The sequence below is a fragment of the Mus musculus genome, chromosome 19 (genome assembly GCF_000001635.26).
Source record: "Mus musculus strain C57BL/6J chromosome 19, GRCm38.p6 C57BL/6J".
Taxonomy (NCBI): domain Eukaryota; kingdom Metazoa; phylum Chordata; class Mammalia; order Rodentia; family Muridae; genus Mus; species Mus musculus.
The window spans coordinates 45,132,110-45,157,637 of NC_000085.6; the positions used below are offsets into that span (position 1 = coordinate 45,132,110).

At 51.0% G+C, this 25,528-nt stretch overlaps 1 protein-coding gene and 1 long non-coding RNA gene across 3 annotated transcripts; one reads left to right on the plus strand and one right to left on the minus strand.

Moving 5' to 3' along the window:
• Positions 1 to 12,633: 12,633 nt before the first annotated feature.
• Gm35923 lies at positions 12,634 to 14,845 on the minus strand. The gene is made up of 3 exons (XR_386750.3): positions 14,644 to 14,845; positions 12,901 to 13,079; positions 12,634 to 12,808 (listed from the first exon to the last, which is right to left on the minus strand). It is a non-coding gene; the product is annotated as a predicted gene, 35923 (long non-coding RNA).
• A 3,137-nt stretch (positions 14,846 to 17,982) lies between these two features.
• Positions 17,983 to 24,834, plus strand: Tlx1 (T cell leukemia, homeobox 1). Of its 2 annotated transcripts, none has more exons than XM_006526915.4 (3): positions 17,983 to 19,383; positions 21,371 to 21,608; positions 23,785 to 24,834. In XM_006526915.4, exons 1-3 carry the CDS (start codon positions 18,807 to 18,809, stop codon positions 24,005 to 24,007), a joined length of 1,038 nt encoding a protein of 345 aa, XP_006526978.1. In that variant the 5' UTR covers positions 17,983 to 18,806; the 3' UTR covers positions 24,008 to 24,834. The 2 variants fall into 2 exon arrangements, with proteins under 2 accessions (XP_006526978.1, NP_068701.1); NM_021901.3 differs by having other exon boundaries at positions 18,606 to 19,383; positions 21,407 to 21,608.
• The last annotated feature ends 694 nt before the right edge of the window (positions 24,835 to 25,528 follow it).

Sequence of the window (25,528 nt, forward strand, 5' to 3'; positions counted from 1 at the left end):
AGGGGTGGTCTCCCAGGGCGCCTGTGGCCATCGGGCGGTTTCCATTATAAAAATGATGAAAGGGCCGGCCCAGAGAGAGCAGAGCTGTGAGTAAATAAAGCTGCCACCTCTGACCCTTAAAGACCAGAGCGCATCCCAGAATGAATACTCATTAAGGAGAGGGACTTGGGCTCAACCCAAGTTGTCCAGGACCCGAGGCCTTGGGCCAGACTCCCAAGGGAAGCCAGCGATTTGAGACCCCCCCAACCCCACTCCCCAATGAGCTGAGCGTGGGGATGTGTAAAGGAAGCAGGTTGAGAACGGAGTGTGGGGTGTGGGAGGGAGGGAGGAGCCACTTGGGACAGGACCCAGGTTGGGGGAGAGGAGGGGGCCCCTCTCAGCAGCCTCTTCAGGTCTCTTCCTCTCTGAAGAAAGTATGCATCCCTTCCTTTGCTTGAGTTTTGCTTTGCTTGCTTTTCTAGACGCCAGGAAGTACAGGCAAACAGGAGTTAGCAAAACTAACAAAACAGCGAAAAGACCAAGTTCCACGGATCCTGGAAAGACTGAGAAGCCGCTGGCTCTGGCTTTGACGCAGGAATGAGTCTTGTTGGACTTGAGCCCTGTGGGTCCCACCAAACCCCTTCTCTCGAGGACCTGTCCAGCTCAGCACCAGATATAAGGTAAAGCTTAGCAGTGAGGGACAGAGAAAGCAGAGAATACGGAACCGGAACCGGGAAAGAATGAGACCAGTTTTGGAAATTCACCTCCCAGCTCTGCCAGTACACACGAGGGGGCTTGCTCAGCTGTGAAGTTAGGCCTGGTGGTACCCTTTTCAAGGTATCCCCTTTCTTTAGAACTGACTTCTGGGTGACCTCTCACAGGGTTGACAGTCACTCTGCTCAACAGCCATCTGGGCTCTTGAATCTAGTCCAGTTCCCTAGAAAAGAAAACTCTTGGACTGGAGAGATGGCTCAGTGGTAAAGAGCACTTGCTGTTCTTGCTGAGGACCTGGGTTTGGCTCTCAGAACCCGCGTGGTAGCTCACAACCATGTGTAGGTGTGAGTGTGATGCACATACAAACACAGGGGCAAGCTGAGAGGTGGCACCTTTGATCCCAGCACTCACTGGGGAGACAGATTTCTGAGTTCAAAGCCAGCTTGGTTTACAGAATGAGTTCCAGGGCTATACAAGGTCTCAATCCTCACCCTGCCCCAAACAAACAAACAAACAAACAAACAACAAACAAACAAACAAAAACATGCTGGCAAAACGCTCATGCATATAAAATAAAATAGATCTAGAGCTGGAGTGCTGACTCAGGAGTTAGGAACACTGCTTCTTTTTCCAGAAGAGCAGGGTTCAATTCCTAGCACGTGGCAGATAACTAACACATGGAACCCCAGTGCCAAGGGTATCTGACAACTTCTTCTGGCCACTATGTATATCCTAATTAAAGTGAAATAAAAATAAATAAATAAGCCAGGCGTGGTGGTGTACGCCTTTAATCCCAGCACTTGGGAGGCAGAGGCAGGTGGATTTCTGAGTTTGAGGCCAGCCTGGTCTACAAAGTGAGTTCCAGGACAGCCAGGGCTACACAGAGAAACCCTGTCTCGAAAAACCCAAAAATAAATAAATAAATATGAAAATGAAAATGCCAATACCATAATAATAAAATACAGCAACACACACAATCTTCATCAAGAGATAAAGAGGCTCCTAGGTTTTCTGTGTGATGGACAGGCAGGGAAAATGATAAGATGTCACCAACCACATCTGTCCCCAAAGAAGGGAGAGGGAGAGAAGAGTTCCGGGAAGCATCTGTGTCTCCATGCTTGCAGATTTGGGGCAGGAGCCCCAGTGTTACGGAAGGAAACCTGGGGTAAGGGCATTCGTTGCTTCAGTGCTTGTCTGTCCATTGAGGAGTGGCCTGCAGCTACGGGGCCAGGGTCAGACCCTGCTCCATCCTCAAGCATAAAGCCTACTTTCCCTGAATTCACTGATGGTGACTCATCTTAGACTTGGGAAGAGCTGAGTCCCACGGAGGGGAGGGGAATCTAGGCAGCTGAGGCCTGTGTGTCAGCACAGGATTCTTGGTCTATACCAAAAGCTCCCTCTTGGCCAAGTCTCTCTTGTCTCGTCAGCCGAGATGAAGGGGAAGGGCAGGTGGGCTCAACTTTAAAGCCAGACACGGATGAGGAAGGACGACACGGACATCAAGAAAATCAAACTCTATTTCTGCTTCCCCTCTTAGAGGTCCCTCGGCCCCAGCTCAAAACGTAAGCAGTTTTTCCTGGGAAGTTTCCCTGGGACAGGCATTAGCCTTACATGATTTAACTTCATGGTAGCTCTGTATGAAAGCACCATGTCACCCACTCTTTACAGGTAAGAGAACTGAGAGAACTATAGCCCAAAGAGGTTGCTAAGTTACTGGTGCAAGGGTCTCAGGTTGCTAAATTACCAGTGCAAGGGTGTCAGTTATTAGGTAGAGTGGGATTAAAACCTGGCTTCTATCTGGTATTTGAGTCTGGTTCAGGGGCAGGAAAAGTCAAGTTAGGAAGCCAGGTCAGAAGTCGGAAAGGGGTGAAGAGCCACAGCTTGCTGCCCAGAATTTCAACATCAGGGCCCCCTTTGCCCCTGATGCCTCCCAAGGCAAAGGTGAACTCTGCAATGTCACCCTTATGTATCTTGTTGACCCCTGCCTTTTTTTTTAAAGATTTATTTATTTATTATGTGTAAGTACAATGTATCTGTCTTCAGACACACCAGAAGAGGGCATTGGATCCCCATCACAGATGGTTGTGAGCCACCAAGTAGTTGCTGGGATTTGAACTCAGGACCTTTGGAAGAGCAGTCAGTGCTCTTAACCACTGAGCCATCTCTCCAGCCCGACCCTGTCTTTGTGACAACAAAAAACCTCCACACATCCGGAACACCAACTGTTTATATCAATCATTTTGCATCCCTTGATCCTTAATCAAAGTGGAGACTTGGGCTTTGGGCTGGGGATTTAGCCGAATGATATAGTGCCTGCCTAGAATACACAAGGCTTTGCCCCCCCCCCCCTGCACACACACCCCCTTCCAGCACTCTGGAAATAAAGTGAAACCAGCTAAGGTCTCTTTTGGTTTATGCTTATGTGGTTAGTTGAGAAAGTGCAGTTTTCTGGCTGATGCCATAGATAAGTTAGTCAAGTTCTTGTTTAGCATGCACAAAAGCCCTGGGTCTGCTCTCCGGCACTGTGTAAAATGGGCACAGTGCTGTGTGCCTATAACCTCACTACGTTGGAAATGAAGGGAGGAGGATCAGGAGTTCAAGACCATCCTCTACCACACAGCAAGCTGGATGCCGGCATAGAATAAATGAAACTGTCTCAGGAGATTATGTTTCATTTGTGTGTGTGCTGGAGATTGGACCTATGGCCTTACACATACTTACATGCCACACTCTAAGCTGAACTCTGAGACCAGACTGACAAAGTTTAAAGTTTATACGTTGCACTGTATTTATGCATACCTCCTATTTCGCACCCCCCCTCCACAACTGTCATTCTTTTAAGAAAAGATTTTTATCCCATTTTACTTATTTGTGAGTGTGGTGTGCACAGGCACGCATGTGCGTGCACCCTCACATCCATGTAGAGATGAGAGGACAACTTTCAGGAGTGGATTCTCTCCTTCTATCACGTGGGTCCCAAGGACTGAACACTGGTTGGTCCTCAGCCTTGGCAGCGCAGCAGGCACCTTTACCTGCTGAGCCAATTTAACAGCTCCATGCCATCTTTTTGGTGACTGCATAGCAGTTCGCATGCATATCTCTTTGCTGGCTTCACTCCTTCCTTAATGCTGGGTCGCTGGGCAACTTCCAAGACTGAGCTATTATGATTAGTTCTGCTGAAAAAAAATACTTTGTACAAATTACTTTTTTATTTCCTTGGGATATAGTTCCAAAAGTGGGATTATCTGATCAAAGGATATGAACAGTGTCATGTCATGTCATTCTTTTTTTTTTTTTTTTTAATGCAACTCAGGGAGGATGGGACCAATCCACCACCAGCTGCTGCTGCAAGAAGAATACTGCCAGTCCCTTAACAATCCCCTGAGCACTAAAGGAGTGGTTTGTTCCTAAGGCAAACAAATCCCCACTGTGGGAGGTGACAAAAAAAGAGCCTGAGAGCAAGCCCCTCCCAGTCAGAGGCAAGCTGCCCTCTTCATCCCGGTTTGAAAGGCTCAGGAGCAATTCTCTGTCACTCACCTGTGTGCAAGCCTGGCTGCCCTCTGTGGTCTCTGGTTTGGGTTTGGTTTGGCTTGGGTTTTGTTTTGTTTTGTTTTGTTTTGTTTTGAGACAGGGCTTGTCTGTATAGCACTGGCTATCCTGGAACTCTGTAGCCCAGACTGACCTCACACTCTGAGAGATCTACCTGCCTCTGTCTCCTGAATGCTGGGACTAAAGATGTGCACCAGGACCGGGTGTCTGTCTTCTGATTTCTCTTTTCTTTCTTCTTTTTCTTCCTTCCTTCCTTCCTTCCTTCCTTCCTTCCTTCCTTCCTTCCTTCCTTCCTTCCTTCCTTCCTTTCTTCCTCCCTCCCTCCCTTCCTTTTTTTCTTTCTTTCTTTTCTTTTCTTTTCTTTTTGTTTGTTTGTTTGTTTGTTTGTTTTTTTGAGACAGGGTTTCTCTGTGTAGCCTTGGCTGTCCTGGAACTCACTCTGTAGATCAGGCTGGCCTCAAACTCAGAAGTCTACCTGTCTCTGCCTCCTGAGTGCTGGGATTAAAGGCCTGCACCACCACTAGCATCCATTCCTGTAGTACTTATTACATGACAGGTATTCATGGTTATAAATGTTAACTTGTTTCCCTTTTATGGTAAGTTCAAAGGGCAGGTCCTTTTACTCCCATTCCCACTCTGAAGGTGAGGAAGCCACTGTGGAGGACTTTGCTGGCTGTCACATAGCTGCCTACTTGGGACACTTTGACATTCAACTCAACCTCTGGACAGTATCGCCTGACTGGGGATGGGGAATACTGTATGGCTTGTGGCATCCTTTCTTTTCCTGGTCCTGCCTTGGTCCCGGCAGCCTCAGTCCCAAGGAAGGAAATCTAAAGCTTCTTTAAATTTAGATTTAACACATTTAGCCTCTCTGATAGTTGGCCTTCTCCTCTATCAAATGATAGATTAAGAGATGAGAGGACAAGCCAGGCGTGGTGGCACATGCCTTTAATCCCAGCACTCGGGAGTCAGAGGCAGGTGGATTTCTGAGTTCGAGGCCAGCCTGGTCTACAAAGTGAGTTCCAGGACAGCCAGGGCTATACAGAGAAACCCTGTCTCAAAAACAACAAAACAAAACAAAACAAAACAAACAAAAAAGAAAGAGAGAGATGAGGGGACAGAGGGAGATGGCTCAGCAGTCAAGAGCACTTGCTGTGATTGCACAGGGCCTGAGTGTAGTGTCCCAGCACATGTGATATATCACTTCTGTAACTCTAAGTTACAAAGTCTAAAGTCCTGGGTTTCAGACATTACCCCTACCTTCCAGTTACTTCTTTAGCGTATATATTCACGCTTGCCATTGGACTAAGCACTTTTTAAAAAAGATTTATTTATTATTATAATATGTAAGTATACTGTAACTGTCTTCAGACACACCAGAAGAGGGCATCATATCTCATTACGGATGGTTGTGAGCCACCATGTGGTTGCTGGGATTTGAACTCAGGACCTTCAGAAGAGCAGTCAGTGCTCTTAACCACTGAGCCATCTCTCCAGCCCTGGGCACTTTTACATATTCTTAGTTCTTTCTCTCTCTCTCTCTCTCTCTCTCTCTCTCTCTCTCTCTCTCTCTCTCTTTCCTCTCTCTCTTCTCTCTCCCTCTCTCCTCTCTCTCCCCCCCCTCTCTCCCTCTTTTCTTTAAGGTTTATTTTTATTTTATGTATGCGTGTATGCCTACACATATTCGTACCACATGTATGCCGGGTGCCCGCAGAGATCAGAAGAGGGCGTTGGAGTCCCTGGAACTGGAGATACAGCAAGTGCTCTCTTGACAACTGAGCCATTTCCCCAGCTCCCTCATCTCTTAATCTTTACCACAATCATACAAAGTCAATTGATGTTTTCATTAGGTAGAGGTTACAGAGGAGAAAACCAACATATTAGTCCGGGTTCTCCAGAGTCACAGAACTTATGGAATGTCTCTCTATATTAGGGGAATTTATTGGCATGTCTAACAGACTACAGTTCAACTAACCCAACAGCGGGCAGCTGTGAATGGGAAGTTCAAGAATCTAGTAGTTGCTTAGTCCCAGTCCCATTAGGCTGGGTGTTCCAGCTGGTCTTCTGCATAAGCTGGAATCCTGAAGAAGAAGGTTCCAAGCAAGTGTGAACAGGTGAAGAAGAGAGGGCCTTCCTTCTTCCTCTGTCCTTATGTAGCCCCCATCAGAAGGTATGGCCCAGATTAAAGGTGTATACCACCACACCTGGATTTGGCACTTGCTGGGTCCCAAGCTGACCTTGAACTCAGAGACCTGCTTGCCTCTGTCTCCTTAAAGGCATGTACTTAATACCTTGCCTGGGCCTAAGATTTTCATGGCCACCCCGCCTCAAAATCTATATCAAAATTGTCATCCCATGTCAAGATCCAGGTCAGAAGCCCATGTCTTCCAGCCTCAAGATCTGTATCACAGGTGTGCCCTCCATTTCTGGATTGTAGTTCCTTCCAGATATAATCAAGTTGACAACCAGGAACAGCCATCACAACTAAGTATCAGAGAGGGTAAGTGTGTTGCCCAAGATCACACAGCTTGAGAAGAAGTACATGGAGAATTCAATCTGTTCGTTCATTAATTATCAGCGCCTCTGGTCTTTCCATCCACACTTGGACCCTTTCCGGGGCCCTAGGGCTCCATTCTTTACCTTAGTCTATTTCTCTTTGTCCTGATTAATTTCTCCTAAATCACACAAGTGTGAAGATAAAATCATTTAGTTTAGCTCAGCTGCTTTTCCTGGCTGCAATCAGCTTGGCTTTATCAGAGCTACGATCACAGAGAGATCACCCGTGCAAAGCATTAACATTTCCATTTACCTGCTGGAACTAAGGGCCACTCCTTGAGAGAGGCCCAAATAGCTCCCTCCTTTACTCAGTCTCAAAGTCTACACCCCTTTGGTACCTGCCCACTGTGCTCCTACTTCCTGCAGAGGATCTTCAGTTAGTTTACCAAAGCAGGTGGTACGGAGGTTCTGATTCCAACAAAGAGGCCACACCCCTCAGCTCAGTTTTGTGCTTCCTATTATTTCTTTGGGTCCTGTGGAATGACTGACTCATAGCTCAGGGACCCGCTGGGGAGTGGCTTTTCCCAATCCCAGCACACAACTGTACAAGCTCCAAATCCCCGAGCACATGTTATATTATGTATTCCCACCAAGCATAAGAGAAGCCACTCCCCCATCATTAGCAAATCTGGGAGCACAGGCTTCAGAAACTGTGACTGGCCAGTTGACTCAGTTTGTGTGTGTGTGTGTGTGTGTGTGTGTGTGAACATCCTCTTGTACACACATGCACATTAGTGTGGTCATGTGTGTATTGAATACATGCTTTTGTGGGAGACATATACAATATACATGTACATTTGCATGGGCTGGAGAATGTAACCCAGTTGACAGAGTACATGCCTACAGTGTGCAACCCTTAGTACCACAAAAATGTATAAAGTAAAGAGGAAAAAAAAAAAAGAAGAGTTTATGTATTCACTTTGGGAGTGAGACATGTATCTGACCCTGCAAGTTTGTGTATAAATGTTTGTGCATCTATGTAGACATTGGATGAGAAGATGCTTAGAAAGGCTTCCTAAAGCTGGAACATCAAGAAAAGACTTGGAAGAGGAACTGGACAGGTGAGGTGGAGTGAAAAGAGAAATATAAAAAAGAGTCAGGTCTGATGTTTGGTAACTAAGAGGGATGCAAGCCAGAGACACTCACAGACTCGCATTGGGGTGTGTGGCAGTCAACAGAACCTGCTGCAGCCCAGTATAAGACCAGTAGGTAGGGGTTGGGGGTAAGTAGGTGCTGACTGGTGGGATCTCGCCCCAATTCTAAGAGCAAGGGATTGGATAAAAGTATCCCATGTTCTTCCATTCAGTGATGGTGGTCCCAGGTGGTCCTAGCAACCCTATGACCTGTCTGGATGGAAGGGAGTTTGACATTGGTCTTTTGGGCTCCGGTAGGCTCCTGGCTTGCTTGCCAGTGTCTCTCACTTTTGCCTCATTATCTTTTTTTTTTCCTCCCAGAAGCTGCTCAAAGGTTTCCAAGGTTTGAAGGTTTCGCTGACTTCAGAGGGCTGCACAGAAGAAAGGAGCAGGGAGCTCTTGGGAGGGCGGCAATTTTTGCTGAGACTGCACGTTCCCAGTCCCTTCCTAGTGCCTCACTGCAGGGGTCCTCAGGCAGAGAAGTTCTGTTAATTGAAGGTCAAGAAGACTGTGGGGTTGGATTAACATCCAGCCTTCACCAGGGCAATACCTGACACCTGGAGAAGTGCCCATGTCCTCTCTGTCTGTATCCTCTCTCTGCAGCCTCACGTTTTCCATGGAGCTCTATAGAGGCAATGTCTGAGGGCTGCTCTGCGTTTATTCTCAAAGGCTCTCAGACGTGTAGGGATGGCCGATGTTTTGCATAGACATCTGCGCAATAATGAGAAATTTGGCCATACTGAGAGGCACAGAGTGGAGCAGGAAGCTCACTGTGTTACAAACCTTTTCCCATTGGTTCTTGATGTTATGGCTCTCTAACAAACCAGACAAGCACAGACCCGAGGAGCTCACTTATGAAAAGCAATGGCTAGGATTCCAACTCATGCCCCTGCAACTTCAAACCCAGGACCCTTCAAAAGAGGTCCTTTTAAAAACCTGTGTGCTGTTGAGTACCTGCAATAAGACTCACGAATGATACCTGGAGAGGGTAAGACTCTGAACTGGCTTGTGAAGCAGTAGGCATTTTCTATTTAGTGGAAGTGGGGTTGTGAGGGCTTCCCATACAAGGAATGGAGGCGAAAGGTGTGAGTGCTCAGTAGGATGTATCATGGCTAGTGGACACCCAATTGGGATTGGTACTATAAGGGCACAAAAGTCTAAGTTAAGGACCTTGAATGGAAGGGCACAGGCTTTGGCTTCTCTTCTGTGGGTGGTGAAGATTACTAAATGCAATTACTAAAGCAAGAAAGGTTTGTCCTGCATAGCCTTCTAGAGAGGAAAGATGTGCTTTTAAGTCTGTGGGGACTGGAGAGAGGAGAGTGCCAGCTAGGGCTGAAGGACATAGAAATAGAAGATACAAGGACAGCTTCTCTCTTTCAAGGGGCTGCTTCCTAGAAGGGGTCTAGACTGGAAGCAAGTGACCTGGAGAGCCAGATGCCCAGGTGTCCTGGGAGAGTTCACAGATCCTCCAAGCCCATGGTAAGAGACAGTAATGGTGTGGACTTCAGTGAGTCTTAGATCTTTGGGCTCTACAACTGGAGCCCTGCACCTCATTGAAGGGTTATTAATAGGGAGTTTGTCTGGTGTCAAAGCGCAGACATAAACTGCATTAGCATTACCCCATAATCTCATTTACTAAATGCTCATGCCGTTCAGTCTCCTGTAATTGCATTGGGAAGATGCAATATTTATGAAAGGGAAGAGGGGATGTCACTGTTCATCTCGGCTCTGCAGTAAAAATCCCGGGAAATACCATGTGACCTGAGGAGACCTGGCCAGGGGCTTGCCAGGCCTGGCCCGAGCAGTTGGTGTCTGGTGGGCTCCGAGTGGCCCTGCCTACTGGTTGCCAGCCCAGGGCTTTCTTCTCAACCTTCCTAAGAGCTTGAGTAGCAGTCTGGGGGCACAGGGAGAAGCAGTGGTTATTTTCCCACAGTGCCTAACTCCTGGTTTTGGTTCTTGGCACCACCAAGCGCAAAGCTTTCAGATGTTTCATGGTTTTTTGTTGGGCACAGGGTTGGAGTTTTCCCTCTCCCTCCATTCCAGATTTCCCTCTCTCCAGAGGTGAGTGTACTTCAGAGCTGAACAGGGAAGGGAGAAGAGGATTTGAACTTTGTTGCAAAGCATGGGGGGGGGGGGGCGGGAAACCAGCAGAGCTGAGAGGAGTGGGCCATAGCAGGCGGTGAGAAGGATGACAGTGGGAAGCAGGGGCCTGGGGCCTGCTTGCAGAATAGTTTTGGCCACTGGGATGATCTTCAAAGCTTACTGCAGTTTGGGAACCCTGGGTGGTAGCCATCTCCCATCCTGCCAGTATCCCCTCCAAACTGCCTAGGACACTTCTCAAAGAACATCTTCTCCAGCCTCCCTTCTCTACAGTAACTTGTACCCATCCCACCTGAGTATAGTTCTCTCCGCTGCTCTTGGGGGGTGGGTCACCAGCCAGGGGACTGACTTTCTCTTGCTAGTATCAAGAGCGCTTGCAGATGAGAGTTTGTGGGGAACAAACAGGGGCTGTGGTTGGCACACAGGCATTTGGTGTTTAGGAACAGGACGGACACACAGACAGGCTCTCTGAGCCTAGTGTGTTAGGCCACCTAAAATAGAGGCATTACTCCCCAGTCACATCTTGGCAGGAGGGCAGGGGTGGGGGTGAGATCCCCACCCCTTGTGTTTAGAGGACTCTGTGATCTCAACCACAAAGAGCGGTTTGCATGAAAATAGTCCCATAGCTCTGATTCAGAGGGTTCCATAGGCTGGAAAGCTGAGCAACTCAAACAAATAAGCAAACACAGACAGACAGACAGACAGACAGACAGACAAATGGGGGAGTTCCTGTCACCAATTTTTAAAAAAGAGGGCTAAGAAGTGCGGGAAAACCTGTCAGTTGCTTGCTGGTGAGACATAGGGAAAGGCTGGGAGAAGTCTGTTTGGATAGAGGCAGAAACTTTCTGGGCCTCAGAGTCTTTCTGGGCTTAGTCCAGGTTCTTGGTGTTGGACTAGTGTGGAGCCCCCTTCTGCTTGAGTAGGGTTCTTGCCAAGATCTCTTCGTAGAGAGTCCAAGGTGCCTCACTTTCTGCTGATCCTGAGATCTTGTGTTCCGATCTGCGCCCTCTTCTGCTTGAGTAGGGTCTTCCTCTCCCAGGTCCCTAGGACATCTCTCAAACGAACACACAGAACTTGTACAGCTAGCAGACCGCTGAGCATGGCGCCGACCCCTCCGCACGCTTGCACAAGTAGTACTCATTAGGGTACCCCACTGGTCCAGACTCCTGTAAATTGCCTGCTTCTCCCGAGGCCCTAGATCTTCCAGACCTAGGTAGGGACACCGAACCCGGATACGAAAGAGCCCCAGAGAAGTGTATGCCAAGGAGGCCTGAGGCCTCTCCCTGTGTCAGCTCCCTCGCCACAGTACCATTAATCACCGAGTCGCAGTCCAGTTGGGGATCGGGGCGCCCAGTGCTGCACACAGCCTACTGGACAATAGGATTATTTCCGGGGGGAGAGGTTGCCTCGGGCCGGGGCTCAGGCGGCGGAGCCTCCTTCCCTCAATCGGTCCCTCGGTACCCTATGAGCGCCTGCGGCGGACAGGGACGGGTGGCAGAGCGGACGCTGGTGGCGCGCGGGTGGCGGGGCCAGGCCGACCTAATTCAATTAGCTAGGCGGCCGCCGCTTCCTTGTAACTCTGGGCCCGCAGGGCTCCGGCTCCCCGCAGCTGCTCTTTGTGTTCAGAGCCCATGCATATGGATTCGGTCCCTCCCTCTCGTTCCCCCAACCCGGCTTCTGGCACCTGCGGCTTGCTCCGCCTCAGTCCTCCTCCCGACTCTCCCGAGTGACCTTGGCCTTCCCGGAAAGTTGGGAAAGTAAGAATTGTATCTGCGTTTAGCGTGACCATTTGTGCCTGAGATCGCACAAGAAGGGTGGGGGTGTTTGCTTGTTTTGGTTTTTTAAGAATCTTAGCTGGAAGGTCTCTGTGGAACTGCGGGTACCTGTAGGTTCTGTAGGGGTGCTGCTGTGTGCGTCCACTGTCCCGCGTGCCCAAGTGCAGTGACCCGAGTGCACAGGGCGATGTTGATGGAGAGGGGGGTTAGTTTAATTTTGTTCTGGTCTGAACTGAAAAGTGCATCTGCAGGCACCCGTGTATGGACCAAGAGCAAGTAGTGGCTCAGGTCTGTAATCCCACCACTTGGGATGCTGAGGTAGGAGAACTACTCTGAATTTCAGGTTAGCCTGGCCAGCACCATAATCTTTGTGGGGTCTGGGATGTTCACACTGGGAGGTCGGGCCTATACACTTGTGTGGGTGTGAGAGAGGGTCTGTGTGTGTCTCTGCATGTAGGGTGCCAACCTGAATCTCCAAAGCTTCAGGTGTTTGAATCCGATCTGTTTCTCCATTTGTGTATATACTGTGGTTGCCTGCGCAGTCAGACACTGTGGAACACATTACCCCACCAACTAACTCCCAGTAGCAGCTGCCAGCCGCTAAGGCTTCTGGGCTAAGTCATTACCCGTTCACCAAGCCCAGTACTTTCCTTCTGGAGAAGGAGCTTACAGCGTTAATTTCAAAAATCTCAGCTTGGCTCTTATACTGGAGTCTGCTTCTTGGATGTACCAACCTCCAACCCTCTCCTGCTGCAGTGGGTGGGTCCTGGCCAGTGTTCCCAGTTTTCCACTCCAAGCACAGACACTCAGCTCTGCAGTCAGCCATGGCTTCCAACCTCCATATCCTGTGGCGTGGTATGCCGACCACTAGACCTGTCCACACAGTGGGCCTTCAGGGGGCACTCAGCCTCCCGGGATTCAATCCACTCTCCCCTCAGCTGGTCAGCTGTGACACACAAGCGGTCAACTCTCAGATCTGAAGACGGTGAGGAATCTGTGATACTGTAGAGCAGATGAGGGTTGTGAATCAGTGTGAAAACTTGCTCAGCCCTTGCTGAGAAGTTTCACCTTTGAGGTACACAAAGGAAGCTTACTAGGGAATAGATCAGGATGATACTGGTCCTGGGGGTCCGGGTGGGGTGCCAGGACCTGGCTGGTGCTCCCTAAGGATCCTTCCTCTTCTTTCACATCTTATCTTGGGGTCCAGGTCCCAGATGCTCTCTGATGCGCTGCATAGACACCCTTCAGAATTACACGGCCAATAGAGCGGATGCTAAGAATGGGAGAATTGATCTTGGATTCTAGGCTGAATTGCCCTTCTGGGTTCAATGGTGGCAAGCTGAACTCTTGCATAGAAGGCTCTCCAAGGACTGCAGGGCCAAGGGAGTCTGTTCTGTCCTGAGTGTTTTCTCAGACCACACACAATCCTATCCTTTCTGGCAGTCTGGCATGCTGGGAGGAGGCTTAGAATCACAGATATCCAAAGCATTTTTTGCACAATTCTTTTGGGAAGAAATTTGTCAGAGAAAGGCGGGAGGTTTTAGTTAGATTTACCCAAGGGTGAATGGGGTACCAAGAAAGAACACTATCTCAAAAACACCTACCTGCCCAGATTTGATAGGCCTAGTGGGAAAAGAAAACTGTCACCTAATCTCAGGTGACAACTGGGGTGTGACCCAATGACCAGTGAGGTGTCTGCCTACCCCCCCCCCCGTCCCTTTGTCCTCTGCCAGGTCAGTGTCCCCCCTCTGATGGGAAACTGTGTGCCAATCTTTTATACTAGACAGGCTGATAGTCTCTCATTTTAGGATTGTGTGGGGGCTTGTGGGGTGAGCCTGGAACCCAAACCCCAAAGCTAAGGATGAATCACTGTCTTACAGCTGGAGCACTCTGCCCTGTTCATGCTCTTCTTTTCCAGTCTAGGTACTGCCACCCACCCAAGCCTACCACAGGCCACAGTGCCCGTCTCTGTGTCTCTGAGTCCCCACATCACTGACAGCCCCTGTCTGCTGGAAGGGAATCTTTCCGGGTCCCTTTGCTGAGACAGAGGGGACACTTCTACCTTGCTGACCGTGATGACAATGGTCTCACCATCTTACACCCCCTTTACATGCTTCTCAGCCACCTGACTTTCTCTGCAGAATTCCTGTTAGGCATGGGTTTTCCTCCTTCTGGCCCACCTCAGGCCCACATGTGGCAATTTCCCTGACTCTTAGATTAGGGGGGGAAAGGACTCCTTTCCCATAGATACCAGACTTGACATCATCACCACACTCATTCATGCACACACATGCACCCATGAGCACATCACTTGCTTACACACTCACTGTTGCACACCTCCCCAGGTGACCACTGCAGAAACAACTCAGAACCCCTCTTCCTCTTCCAACAATCTTGCCAGTGCTTCACTTGTGGTGATACCATTCCGATGTGACCCAGTGCCTGACCCTTCACAAACAATAAATATTCACTCGCAAGAAAACACTCAAAATTGCCCCTTAAAGACACGCTCAGGACATCGTCACACCCTGCCCAGTGCTCACTGTTGAACTTTCCCATCCAACTTTCCCACAAACACAAAGTAATTAAGTCACCACACACCTCTGAGCTAAAGGACAACCCCTGCCCCTGGGGTCTCTCCCAGAGGAAGCTGTGTGGGATCCAAAGAGGACTCCCTCTGGGGACTCCAGCTTCTCTACCTCCTCACCCAGCCTCAGTTGCAGCTGCTCCCCCCTTTTAATTTATTTTGCCGGCCAGAGGGAGGTTGTACTAAGGGGGCGGGGCGTGGTTGCCAGGTGGCCTCAAGAGGACTAGAGAGAGCAGGGTCTGAAACTCACCTAGCCGCAGTGCAAGGCAGGGATCAAGCTCATCAGGAGGAAGTACCCTGTGACAAGCGGAGCTGAAAGCAGTGCTGATGTTCAGTCTGCCTCTTCCCAGCATGCAGTGCCTGGGTTTGCTCAGGATGGATGACAAAGGTGGCATCACAGAATTGTGAGGAATTGATGGAATGCTCACTGCTGTGGTCAAGGGCACCTGAGCCATCTCAGATGACCCCTAAGTGCTGCTCCCTCCCCCTCCCTCCACTCCCCCCCCCCCACAGGGCTACTCTGTAAGGCAAGAGAAACGAAAGGGCTCCAGAAACACAGATGGAGCACCAAATGAACTGTGTACTGGGAGGAGAAGGGAGAAGGGGGTTGGGGGAGGGGGCTGAGCTCACCAAACCCAGATCTTCTGGTCTCATCTTTCTAGCTAGAGACTGAGATGCAAGCAAAGCACGGGGCCATCCCAGCTACCCTGGGACAAGCACCAGCAAGCATACTGGACTTGCAGAACTCCAGCCTTGCAGACTGGATTGGGATACAAATTGACTCAGAAAACAGAAAGGTTGGGAGAGTGGGAAGAAGCCAAGGCACTCCTTGGCTGTGGGATTTTTGCTAACCACGCAATCTCAGTGGGTTGTTGTGACCTCTGCCAACCTTAGCCTGGGCCAGCATGGGGAAGTGTCCTCTCAGCTACCCTGGACAGCCGGTGCTACCTCGGAAGAGTTTGGGAGGTGGACCAGCAGGTGTCAGGAGCTGGGAGAAGCAGGATAAGAATAGTCTGTAACACTACAGAAGTACAGCACTGGTGGGAGGGGGGAGGGAAGGGTGGAGAAGACTGAAGTGGTTTCCGGTTTCCAGCAAGGGCCTCAGAGTGGCAAAAGATGTAGCTCTGAAGAAAGCTAAAAACAAACCAAACAAACAAACCAACAAAAAGTAAAAACAAACCCAGGTCTAATGTGGCAGGACTGTGGTTAGACTAACAGAGGCAGGACCACTGGTCTCCAGCCTCAAGGATGCTCCAAGCAGGGCCCACTGCCACGGTTTTCAGCTGCAAATAGAAAAAGGTTTAGGTGTTGAGCTCCCAGTGCAATCCTCTTCTTCCTGTGGAACTTTGAACAGATTTGCCTTTTATTTAAAATGGCATACAAGAGGCTGGGGAGTTGGCTCAGCGTTGGTTGAGAGAGCTTAGAGCTTTTGCAGAAGGCCAGGATTCAGTTTCCAGAGCCCACATGGTAGCTCATAACCAGCCAGAGCTCCAGTCCCAGGAAATCAGATGCCCTCTTCTGGCCTCTGCGAGTACCAGATGTGCACATGGTACACATACAGGCAAAACGCTCTGTGCACATAAAATAAATATATCTGAATGTTTTTAAATGATATGTGACTCACATTTCATACTTTCAAACTTAAGGTGCACTAGTCCGTGGCTTTCAGAATATGCCTGAGTTTTGCAGCTACCACCACTACCAAACTGCAGGGAAATTTTAATGGTTCCTAAAAAAGAAACTCTGTACTCAGGAGCAGTCACTTCCCCTCTTCCTCTAGTCCTGGCAACCACAAGTCTACCGTTCTGTCCTATGGAGTTCTCTGTCTTGGTCAGTTTACCTAAATTATCTATCTAATGCCTTTGCGCCTGGCTTCTCTCACTTAGCATACTATTTCCCAGGTTGTGGTGTGAGCAAGCAGACACTTCCCTCTTATGGTGGAATAGTGCTCCATTTCGTGGACAGGCCATATTTTATGTGTCCATCAGTTGATGGACAAATGGAACGGTCTGCGCTTTCGTTCACTCAGCTTTATTTGGTAAAAATATCGGGCCATATCCATCAGCTTCTTAGGGTATTTATGGGTCTCAAACGAGTGTGGGATGTGGTATGCGGAGTAAATGCCCAGGCTGCTTTCTGTTCTAGATCTTTCAAGATAAAGGGCAGAAAAGGCTCATCAGGTTCAGAGAACTTCTCAAGTAAGTCAGGTATCGAGGAGGCCGAGTGAGGAACAAGAGCCAGGCAGTAGGCTGGAGCTCTGCTCTCCTGGTCTTGCTTAGGGTTTGAGAACAACTACCTGGGGGCAGTGCTAGCACTTGGGAGGCAGAGGCAGGCGGATTTCTGAGTATGAGGCCAGCCTGGTCTACAAAGTGGGTTTCAGGACAGCCAGGGCTATACAGAAAAACCCTGTCTTGAAAAACAAAACAAAACAAAACAAAACAAAACAAAACAAAACAAAAGAGTTGAGAACAACTACCTGCTTCGTGCTTTCTATCTTCTTGAATGAGCATTTGCTCTCCTGGCTGAAGATAGGGCGAGTATTTATCTGAGAGAGATGCTACTGAGTTCTGAGTTTCTATAGTTATCCATAATACTGACTTCTGGCTTATCCTTCTTTTTCTTTGTTTATTGTCTGTATAGAACACAGGTCTGAGGTCAAGACACTTGGCTGTCTCCCCAGTACCTAGAAAGTACCAGGTACATTTTAAGTACACAAATATTTGTTGGGCAAGTCAAGTCTCCATTAATTTATTAGTCACTCAAGATGAACATGTTTGATTTGTTGGGGCTGTTTTAGGAGGGGTACACACATTATATATCAATATATATATATATATATATATATATATATATATATATATATATACACACATATATATCACACATATGCACATATAACATCGCATATATATATATATGACATTTCCTGTCTTTGAGGAAGGCCCTTCAAGTGACAGTGTCAGACAGTGGCCAAAACAACTAGATTCCACTGAGACTTGCTGAGGAGTGAGGCCAGCGTTTTGCCTGTTAGAGACCTCCCAGAAGGTTCAGCAGTGAATGGACCTGAAATAGATCAGAATTCATAACCTATGCTTTTTTTTTTTCCCTCAGAACTTGGCTCCTAGGAGGGAGCAGACCTTTCCCGACTGGAGAGGGGAAAGAGAGGAAGCAAAAGAAGGGAGTTTCCTTCTTTTCTCTTGGGCTCTCAGCCAGGCAGCCACAGGCATAACTTTGAAAAGGCCTAAATTTGTCCTGGACGCACTTCCCTGATTCTCGTCCCAGCAGCCCCCGCCCCCACAGCCTTAAGACCCAAGGCTTCCCTCCAAAGATTCTAAAAGCAAGGAACTAAGTCCTTTCTCTCACAAACCCAGAGCCATTCACTTGGGTCGGGTCGTAGGAATTGCTTCTGCGAGCTTCTGTTTACTCAAAATGAAAGAGGTACCTTGAGGAACGGGCACCCTCGCACAAGCCCCAAAGTAATCCTTTGGCTTGTGACTGCTTTTCAGGATTGACTTTCGTTTCCTTAAATTCTCTAAAGAGACTGAGTTGGAGTGGCTGCTAATTTTTATAACAATATATAGCCAGCTCTTCATAGGACCTGTTTTAAAGGACAAGCCTGAACTCACCGTCCTGCCTCGGGGCCCGGGCTCCATACCTGGGGAGTAGACAGTCTTCTACTTTCTAACAAGCTGGACTTGAAGTTGCAGTAAATCTCCTGGTTGAGTGACAGGTGTTTCCCAGCTCAGCCCTTGGGGAGATTCTCCAGTTGGGCAGGACACCTGTCCCCAGGGGCCTAGTGGGCTGGACTCCTTCGGCCCTGTTCAAAGTGAGGGGGTGGGTCCTACCAGGTCTGGGAAAGGTTCTGATTTCCCTCTCCTTTGGTCCGTCTGTCTGTTCGTCTTTGGGAATGGCTGCTTCCTGATCTTTTTCTTTCTCATTTAAACCTCTCTCTGTAGCCCTCCTCCTTTCTCTTCACTGGAACTACTCAGAGCTCTGATCTCCGTCCCTCTGTCTCTGGCTCCGGCATCTGTCTGGGCTCCTGGCCTCCTTCTCCCCCCTCCCAACCCCTCCCCCGCGCTGTCATTCACCCCGCTCCTCTCCACGCACAGCCAATGGAGAGACCCGGCCGAAACAGCTAGGCTCGCTCGCTCAGGGCTTTTTCGCCCGGTGATTGATGTCCCAGAGTCAACAGCGAGCGAGCAGCCGGAGAAGGGAAGGAGAAGCCGGAGAGGGGAAGAATACAGCTCCCCCTCTCTCCTTCCCCTCCCCCCTACTTTGGCCCTTCTGCGCACTTCGCCTTCAAGTCTCAGCGCAGCCTGGGGTGGCGATTGCCTCCGCGCTCCGACTCGCTGCCCGGGTAGTCCAGCGCAGCGATCGCCCGCGCCCGGGCCCCCGCGTGGGGCCGGGGCCAGCATGGAGCACCTGGGTCCGCACCATCTCCACCCGGGCCACGCGGAGCCCATCAGCTTCGGTATCGACCAGATCCTCAACAGCCCCGACCAGGGCGGCTGCATGGGGCCCGCTTCGCGCCTCCAGGATGGAGACTACGGCCTTGGCTGTTTGGTTGGAGGCGCCTACACTTACGGCGGCGGGGGCTCCGCTGCTGGGGCGGGGGCCGGGGGCACTGGCGCTTACGGCGCGGGTGGCCCAGGTGGTCCTGGTGGTCCGGCGGGCGGCGGCGGCGGTGCCTGCAGCATGGGCCCACTGCCCGGCTCCTACAACGTGAACATGGCCTTGGCGGGCGGCCCCGGTCCGGGCGGCGGCGGCGGTGGCGGGGGTGCCGGTGGCGCCGGGGCGCTGAGCGCTGCAGGGGTGATCCGGGTGCCCGCGCACAGGCCGCTAGCTGGAGCTGTGGCCCATCCCCAGCCCCTGGCCACCGGCTTGCCTACAGTACCCTCTGTGCCTGCGGTGCCGGGTGTCAACAACCTCACCGGCCTCACCTTTCCCTGGATGGAGAGTAACCGCAGATACACAAAGGACAGGTTCACAGGTGAGTCCGGCCCGCGCGCGTCCCGCCTGGCCGTGGCTCGGTCTCTGTGCTACCCACTACCCTGCTTGATGGCTCCTTGAAGCTCTTTCTGAGCGCCAGGTCGCCTAGCGCCTCTCCGTGCGTTTCCTAAGTTCAGCTGCCTTCAGGATTCTATGTGCTCAGAATCGCTCCAAGAGTTCTTGCAGCCTGGGTTCTTCTGTCTCTCCTCTAGGACCCCATTCGTGGAAGCAAAGCTTGGTCCCCTCTCGGGATCCCAGGGCCCAGTCAGGTAGAGGACTGTAGATTCAGGACCATCTTCTGTCAACAGTCTAGGCTTTGCATGCCCGTGTGAGAAAAAAAATTTTTTTTTTCTGTCCTGGCTGCTGTTTCCTGACGGAGGCCAAGAGCCCCAGAATTAGACAGAATAATTAGACATAAGAAAAGGTTCTCCTACCTCTCGTCCCCTACTACACACACACACACACACACACACACACACACACACACACACACACACACACACACACGTGCTCTGAGTTGTGGCGTGCGGGTCGGGCCGCTGCAGATCCGCAAAGGCCCCAAGCCCGGGTGAAGGAGCAGAGCTTTCTTCCTGGACCTCCGAGATTCTTCAGAGTCAGTGGCAGCGCAAGGCTGGGCCAATTTTCGTTTTCATCCTCGGTATCCCTCCCAGGGGTCGGCTCTCTTATTTGGGGGGTGGTAAATATTGCACCCGCCTGACCAGAGGGTTGGCTGGAGGACAACTCCCGGAGAGGAGGACGAACTCTTTGGCCCAGCGGCCTTGCTCTCTGCACCACCCTAGCTCCCTCTGACCTGGCTTCCGTTTCTCTCTGCCCTAGCTCTGGAGTACCCTCTTCCTCGGTGCCCACTTCCCGCTGGCTGCCTTTAGTTGTCCTTGGATCCTTAGACCTTGAGCTGCCTCAGGAAGGTTCAGGCCCCCATGGGCACACAGCTGTTAGGAATTGGGCCCCAGTTAGCTGTCTGGGCCTTAGAGAGGGGAGGTAGTAGGTTTAGGCCGATGCTTGTGGATGGGGCTCCTGAAGCAGGCTAATGAAAAGAACAGTCTACAGCAACTAAACCTGTCCTAGCTACCCAAAGTTACCCTAGGCCCCTCTGCTTCTGTTACAGACAGCACAGGCAGAGAGGCTGTCCCTAGGGGCCCTAACCAAACTTTGGGGCCACAGCAGAAATGGGAAGGAGTCTCTGTGTTACTGTGGAGGAAGGACTCTTGTCAAGGGGGTTCAGTAATACAACCTAAGTCCTCTCATTGAGGGAGGTAGGGGACCCAGAGCCTATCTGTCTCCCCTACTTAAGGCCAGGTCAGTGTTGATGACTGACTTTAACCCACACTACGAGCCCACTGTTGAGTGTGTGTGTGTGTGTGTGTGTGTACTATACAAAAGATATCAGCATGGGCCTACTCTGGGGAGTCATAGTCAACTGTAGCGTCAGGCCTGAAGGAGGTTCTGAGAGTGTGTGACTGTAGTCCTGTGTTGCCCCGTGTCCTGTTGCTTGTCTAGGTGTGCATTCTCTTCTGTTGGAGTACAGATCTGGAAGTTTGTAGCTATATCCGCTGTATGATGGTGAGGCTGTGACTGAGACCAGAACAGGCCCTACGGCCTGGAACTCTGATCACCCTGGGCCTCCTACTTTAAGGGGTGGCCCTTTTAAGTTTAGTGGCTGAGACTGAGGAGGAGAGATGCATTGCTGTCCCTAGGTAAGGGAGAGGGGAGTCAAAGAGGAAGCGGGTGGGATCTCTGAAGCCCCGGGCTAGGGAGATTTCCTAAGTGGCAGCTAGGGGACCCGTCAGCCTGGCGGGCAGGAGGGAGCCCTTTGCGATCCTGGGCTGGAGGTGGAGGGTTGCCGGGTGGATCACTGCCTTGCTTTTAGGGGGTACAGCCAGTGCGCTCTGACTCGCGGGGTGTCGGGCCTGGGACGCCTCCTGACGCTCTGCCGCTTGCCTCTGCCGTCTGTCTGTCTCCCGCTCCAGTGGCCCTCTCACCCTTCACTGTAACACGCCGTATAGGTCACCCCTATCAGAACCGGACGCCCCCTAAGAAGAAGAAGCCGCGCACATCCTTCACGCGCCTGCAGATCTGTGAGCTGGAAAAGCGCTTCCACCGCCAGAAGTACTTGGCTTCGGCGGAGCGCGCTGCTCTGGCCAAGGCGCTCAAAATGACCGATGCGCAAGTAAAAACCTGGTTCCAGAACCGGAGGACGAAATGGAGGTGAGCTCACGGGGCGGACTGGTGGCTGAGGAGCGGGCTTCCTCTGCCTCTCTCGGGTTGCACGCACTCCCTCTGCTTGCTGGTTTCCGATCGGTTTAGACGAGTGAGCGCCTACAGTCACTGGAGACCACAAACAACGAAGGGCAGTAGCCTGGTGGGGTTGGAGAATCTTTCCTGTGTTTTAAGAGACGCTTCAGGGCTTTCAGGACAGCACTGTCTACCCTGGGTAGACGCTGCTCATTTCTGCCGCTGAGGCAAATGGGCCTATAAACCAGTCTATGCGATCTGGATTTCAATACTCAGGGAGTCCTTTAGGGGCTTTTGATTGCCCAGCCTGCCTTTACCGGGTGGAACCTCCCCTGACCCTGAGCGGTGCAGACAGAGGGAGCCGCGCCAGGTCTCCGCGCTCCAGCCGGACTCTCCGCCGAGCGTCTGGGGCCCCGGACCGCCGGCTGCCGCTACTTACTGCTTCCTCCCCAGGCGCTTGAGCTCTGCGCAGTCGTCCCCCATCCTGGAAGGGGAAAATCAATCTGCGCCGGCTGTGGCTGGGATTCTCGGGTCCCACTGAAAGGGGGAGGATCAATTAGAAGCAGATGGGTGTGAGGGAGGAAGAAAGAGACATTTTCCTTCTGTCATCCACCGACGACAGCGCTCACCACGCTCTCATTTTCTTTTATCCCCCCCCCCCCCCCCGCATACACCTCGGCCTTCCTCATCTTCTGCTCACCTTTCCCCCCAATTATTACGAATATTAGGCCACCACACACTCTAAGCAGCTTTATTCCCTGAGCTCCGTGCACCCCTGAGCCTTTCCACACTCCTCTGATTCTCCCTTTGCTCCGGGGAGTCTCTGAGCTCAGACCCTGGGGAGGTGCTGTGGCAAGAGTCGGAACAAAAATCGGAGGCGCCGCTCCGGGCGGGCCTAGAGCGGGAGGAAGGAATTGGAGTTTCCTCTTTTTCTGAATGAAGGCGAGGAATCTGCCCGAGATTCCGCCTTCGAGGCCACAAAGGAAGCCCGGGCCCTGCGACTCCTCTGTCCCCCACCAACATTCCTGTGGCTGGGGAAGGGGTGGGGAACCTGGTTTCAGCCCTTTGGAAAGCTAGTTAAAGGAAGAGCTGGGCTAGCTGAAGAGGGTGGCTGGTACCCCCGAGTTTTCGACGGTGGAAGGGGGGGTGGTGCTTAGAAAGCCAGCCACAGGCGAGGAGGGGAACTTAACACAAAGGGAAGGGACAAAGATGGTCCATTTTAGAAGAAAATTATAATAAATATTTTTAAAGGTGGGGCGAGGGGTGCGGGAAAAATGAAAGCAGCCAGAAATCTGTGTGTGAAGGAAGGTATCTGATCTGATCACTTAAAACGTGAGTTTTCACTTCGAACAAATTCCCCTAATTCAGAGGAAAAGAAGGGGTGAAGAAAAAAAACATGGGGTAAAACAGAGCATGGAGGAAAACATTTGGGTAGTTTAAAATTCAGGGAGACAGGGAAGATGAGAGAGAGAGAGAAAGACAAGGAAAAGTCAGAAAGGCGCTGTGAGAACAGGCGGGCGTCCACCTCGCCCCGGGAAGAGCCGTGAGCTTCAAGCGGTTTCATCGATCGCCTACAAATTGCTTCTGGAGGCCCCGGGGACTCCCATTAGGTCTGTCCACCTTAGAGACAGACGTTTGATCTCAGTTGACAGGGTGGAGGGGCGGCATTAAATGGAATAAGTGAGTCACAGCCTCTCTAGACCGCCTGGGAGGAAGCTGGTGAGTCCGGAGAGAGCCTAGGGGCACTGGGTTTGGCACCAGAGGTCTGAGGCCTGGGCCAGGCTGGAGGTGAGAAAAAAGAGGCACGTCTTTGGGGCCTTTCAGGCTTGGGATAGCATCTGGGCTTGGGATAGACCAGTTTATCCATGGTGTGCCCTTGAGAGTGTAGGCTATGTGACTTAATGGGGGAGGCCCAGGAGTTTTGGGCTTTTTCATTGCTCCTCTGGGACTGGGACATTTCTGCTCCATCCATTTTTGGGGTTTCCAATGTTTTTGTCAGGACCCCCAAGAGTGGAGAGTGCCTTAATGGGGCCATAAAGAGCTGAGGGGTGCCTAAGGGGCTGTCTCCTGGGAGCTTGCTCCCGGGCCTGCGCAGGCGCGCGGGAAGAGGGTTAGAGTCCTGGCTAGTAATTGCTTGTTCCCCACGCAGGCGACAGACAGCAGAGGAACGTGAGGCCGAGAGGCAGCAGGCGAACCGCATCCTCCTGCAGCTGCAGCAGGAAGCCTTCCAGAAGAGCCTGGCCCAGCCGCTGCCTGCAGACCCACTGTGCGTGCACAACTCCTCGCTCTTCGCCCTGCAGAACCTGCAGCCGTGGTCTGACGACTCCACCAAAATCACCAGCGTCACGTCCGTGGCTTCGGCCTGCGAGTGAGGACCCAAGGCCCGTTGAGGACTTTCCGGAGAACCAGAACTCTCGACACCCTTTCTGACTGCACGCAGGAGGGAAATGGGGGGCTTCTCAGCAAGGCTCCCAAGCACCGCCTCCACTCCCCTGCGGACACTTCCTGTCTTCGGTGGAAGAGGGCTGGGGATACAGGCAGAGACATCTTCCCAGAAGCCTGTGTGATCCTGCCCTCACTCTGGAACAGTTCAGAATCCTCTGTTTTCCTCTATTTCATAAAATTTACTGATTTTTAACATGGGACAGAGAGACCCAAAGGAAGTAGGGTCCGGAAGGCTTCTGGGATCCCCAGGCAGCCATCTGTACTAAAGCTGGAAACCTCTCTGTTCCTCTCCTGGGAGGAGAGCCCGGAGGTCCACACAGAGGTGATACCACTGTCCCTCCTGGTGTCACCCAGAGCTACACACAGGGGCCTATCGCAGAGCATCAGTGCACACACAGGATCACAGCAAATGACCCTTGTTGTAGGGCATAGTCTGGGGTGACTCTCAGACTCACCCAAACAGCACGGACCTCAAACACACGGCCATAGTCACACTGTGACACACACAACAGCTAAACTTGGTCTGTCAGGCCCTCAGCCACACATCCCAGCATCACCCAGGTCACCCAGGTCACCCAGGTATGCACAGACAGGCTTTCACATAAATGCAGCCCATTTCTCCAGATCCTGTTTGGGGAGGGGGGTAAGTTATGCCCTTATAAGTTATGCGCTTATAAGGTGTTTTCTGTGTAACCATTTTATAAAGTGCTTGTGTAATTTATGTGGAAAAATAATAAAAGCCTCTGGATCAGGACTCGGGGCTGTCTCCTCCCTGCCGAGGAGCCCAGCGTTTTACAGCTCCTTGGGTTTGGTGCAAGATGGAGCGTCAGAAACAGCAGCAAGTAACCTAGATCCGGGGAAGGGATGGGTGGGCAAGATTATCAGAGAGAGGGAGAAGGTGACACTGAGGGGAGCCAGGCCATCCAGAGTTCGAGAAACTGTGGGATAGGTGTCTTTGGGAACGAGAGCTGTGTGTTTTGTGTGAGCAACCAGCCTGTTAGTGTTAGTGAATGCTTGTAATGAGATTTGAAGGCGTGATTATGTTCGAAGTTCTAGTGTAAAAAAATGTTTGTTTCTCCTTAAGTTGAGCTTACAGTAGTGGTGTGTGTGTGTGTGTGTGTGTGCGCGCGCGCGCGCGCGCGCGCGAGACCATGTAAGAATGAGCCATTTGGGGGGTAATTTTGTGATTATCCATGTTTTAAGATTGTATATGGATCACGTTAATATGGTGGAAGTACACATTAGTTTTCCTTTGTGAATCTGGTTTTGTGGTAAATGTGTTTCAGAGTGTGTATCATCTCTAATTGTATAGGTGTAATTAAGAGCGAGGGATAACCACGTGTGTGTGCCTGTGTGCCCTGTTTTCACTGTAGGGCAGGTACTTGTGCATGGTGATTTTAATTGCAGGAAGTGTGGATGGTGGTGGGAGGCTGGCCCTGCAGGTGAGA

Bases quoted from the DNA above. Each gene is read 5' to 3' on its own strand.
- Tlx1 (XM_006526915.4), top strand. From the start codon at position 18,807: ATGGAGCACCTGGGTCCGCACCATCTCCACCCGGGCCACGCGGAGCCC. The intron at 19,384-21,370 runs GTGAGTCCGGCC...CTCCCGCTCCAG, and splicing joins CACAAAGGACAGGTTCACAG to TGGCCCTCTCACCCTTCACT. The intron at 21,609-23,784 runs GTGAGCTCACGG...TTCCCCACGCAG, and splicing joins AACCGGAGGACGAAATGGAG to GCGACAGACAGCAGAGGAAC.